Source organism: Rhinatrema bivittatum, chromosome 4, assembly GCF_901001135.1.
Source record: "Rhinatrema bivittatum chromosome 4, aRhiBiv1.1, whole genome shotgun sequence".
Classification (NCBI taxonomy): domain Eukaryota; kingdom Metazoa; phylum Chordata; class Amphibia; order Gymnophiona; family Rhinatrematidae; genus Rhinatrema; species Rhinatrema bivittatum.
Genome location: NC_042618.1, coordinates 281978945 through 281981853, shown reverse-complemented (window position 1 = coordinate 281981853; position 2909 = coordinate 281978945). Strand labels below are relative to the sequence as shown.

Below are 2909 nucleotides of genomic sequence, written 5' to 3'. Positions count from 1 at the left end.
ACAGCAGCAGCAGCAGCAGCAGCAGCAGGGGGAGGCCCAGGAGGACACAGCAGCAGCAGCAGCAGCAGGGGGAGGCCCAGGACGACACAGCAGCACATGGCGTTTGGAGACATGAGGCACAGATTGCACCACACAACCAGCATTAACAGGCCTTCAGCAGACCGGTCATCCTACAGCACACTGCCAGAATGTGCAGCCCTTGAAACAGAAGGTGGCAGACAGCAGAGTGGCACAGCGGATGGCGGTGGGAGACAGCAGAGTGGCACAGCGGATGGCGGTGAGCTAGGTGAGCAGGTGGGTGGGAGCTTTGCATGGTGCTTCCCCCTCCATCTCGACGGCACTGCCCCTCTGTAGGGAGCAGCCAGCAGGACATCCTCTTCCATCTCGACGGCACTGCCCCTCTGTAGGGAGCAGCCAGCAGGACATCCTCTTCCATCTCGACGGCACTGCCCCTCTGTAGGGAGCAGCCAGCAGGACATCCTCTTCCATCTCGACGGCACTGCCCCTCTGTAGGGAGCAGCCAGCAGGACATCCTCTTCCATCTCGACGGCACTGCCCCTCTGTAGGGAGCAGCCAGCAGGACATCCTCTTCTATCTCGACGGCACTGCCCCTCTGTGGGGGTGTGCATCACAGTGTTGGTTGGGTGTACCTGCCCATACCCCATTTATGGGCATGTTGGTCCCCTCAGGGCCCCTTGCCACGTCCAGATGGTCCACTGGGTGGTGGCAGCTTCTTAGGTGGACGGCCCCTGCGGCCTCGGGACATTGAGGGACTTGGCTGGGGCGTTGAGGTTGCCGATGAGGAGGCCTGCACGTCTGGCAGCCGCTGCAGAATCTGCATCATGATGGTGTTGAGCGTGCCTATTGATCCAGATATGCTGTTCCCTACACTTGTGAGTGCTGCCGTCATTAGGTGGAAGTCTCGCCTCTGCTGCCTCCATGCTCGCCTCAGGGCACGTATCTCCAGCACCACCTGTTGCACCGTTGCATCAGACACTGGTTCCAGCTGTGGTTGGACAAGTGGCGCTGCTGGCGGTTCCTCCGGGCCAGGGGGATGTCCCATGACCATTGCTGGCCCAGCTCCCAGTGCAGGGCTGACTGGGGACATCACTGGTGTGTCTGGGATGGGTGGGGTACCCACTGAGCTCCCCGGGATGGCTGCCCGCAGAGGGGTGTGGGGGTGGCCCCACTCAAACTCCTCAAAGGCCTCGGTCAGGGTATAGGGGCTGCCTGGGGGTGGCATTGCGGCCTGCACAACCTCCTCCTCCTCCTCCTCTGACCACTGTGTTTCGGCGTCAATATAGAATGGTCACCATGGGTGGCCGCCTCAGCCCTGGTGGATCCCTGCTTGTGCCTGGGCCCTCCCAGCTGTCATCAGAGGGCTGCTGCCTGGGACCAGATGGCTCTGTAGGGAGATTGGGGAGAAAGAGGATATACTGCATCAGTAACACAGCTGTTCTGTTATATTACTGTTATGTCAAACAGGGGCAGCTAATGTAAAACCAACATGTCATTCTGCATATACAGTACAGTTGGGTCCTTTGAGACATTCCTCATGGCATGGGTGGTGGGGCTGAGGCCTGAGGCCAGGCCCTAACGTAGACAGTGACCTGTTGCCAGCATGCCTTGCACCCTGCTGCCTGCCCCTTGCTGACTGGGGGAGGGGGGCTGGGCCCAGAAGCCTGGCCTGTGCACAGGCCAGGCTTCTGGGCCCAGCTCACTGTGTCAGTTAGGGCCTGGCCTGTGCACAGGCCAGGCCCTAACGTAGACAGTGACCTGTTGCCAGCATGCCTTGCACCCTGCTGCCTGCCCCTTGCTGACTGGGGGAGGGGGGCCACTACAGTTCTGCAGAGCACATGGGTAACAGAAACTGAAACCTGCCCTAAACATTGTGTTACGACCGTTCACAGGGGGGGGGGGGGGCCAGAGGGCAACTTACCATCTTCGAGGTGGGATGTATCCAGGTGGGGATGCAATCCCTCGAAGACATCTGGTCCCAGACGCTCCATCAGTTGCTGCCCCATGTGTGTGAACCGGATGGGGCATGGGGACCGTCCTCCTGTGTCCCTCAGGTACTGGTTCCTGTCTGCGATCCGTGTCTTCAGCTGGGCCTTAATGTCGCGGTAGCGGTGGGCCACCTGCTCCCAGGTGCGACGGATGTCGCTCTGCCGCTGTATGTGGCCAGCTATGCTGGACCAGATCTCGGCCTTGCTGCCGTTGCTGGCCTCACCGACAGGTTTTCCAAACAGCCGCGCATAGTGGCGCAGGACCCCCTCGATCAGCATGTCATTGTCCTCCTGGCTGAACCTGATGGCACGCTGCCTGACCCTGGCCTGGCTGCCTGGTTGGGGTGCCACTTCCGGAGGGTTCTCCTCCCTATCCTCTCTCTCCACCCCCCAGGTTCCCCACTCCTTCCTCCCCCCCCCACCTGACCCTGCACTTCCCACTCCCTTCCCCTCTGCCCTGCCCTGTCTAGCCCTACCTCTTCCCACCATCCTCTCCTGCCTCACCCCATCCCCTCCCCCTCCCTCCGATCTCTTCCCTCCTGCCTATCTCTCCCACTACCCCCTGTCCCTGTCCCTGCTCCTACTCCTCATTCCCCTACGTCCCCCTTCCTCCTCCTCCCTCCCCCTCTCCATCCCCCTCCCCCTCCCCCTACTCTCAACACCCCTCTTCTCTCCTCTCCTACCACTGCTCTCACGCTCCATCCTCCTCCTCCTCCTCACCGCCAACACCAACAACACACTCCTCTCTCCTCCTCCTCACCACCACCAACACCAACACCACCACCACCACCAACACACTCCTCTCTCCTCCTCCTCCTCCCTCACCACCACCACCACCACACACACTCCTCTCTCCTCTCCTCCTCCTCCTCCTCCTCCACACAGATAGACAAACAGTAGACT

At 61.0% G+C, this 2909-nt stretch overlaps 1 protein-coding gene across 1 annotated transcript; it reads right to left on the bottom strand.

Moving 5' to 3' along the window:
- Nucleotides 1-685: 685 nt before the first annotated feature.
- LOC115089400 (myb-related transcription factor, partner of profilin-like) lies at nt 686-2285 on the bottom strand. The gene is made up of 2 exons (XM_029597492.1): nt 1989-2285; nt 686-1282 (listed from the first exon to the last, which is right to left on the bottom strand). The coding sequence occupies exons 1-2, from the start codon at nt 2283-2285 to the stop codon at nt 686-688; spliced, it is 894 nt and encodes a 297-aa protein (XP_029453352.1).
- Between the last annotated feature and the right edge of the window lie 624 nt (nt 2286-2909).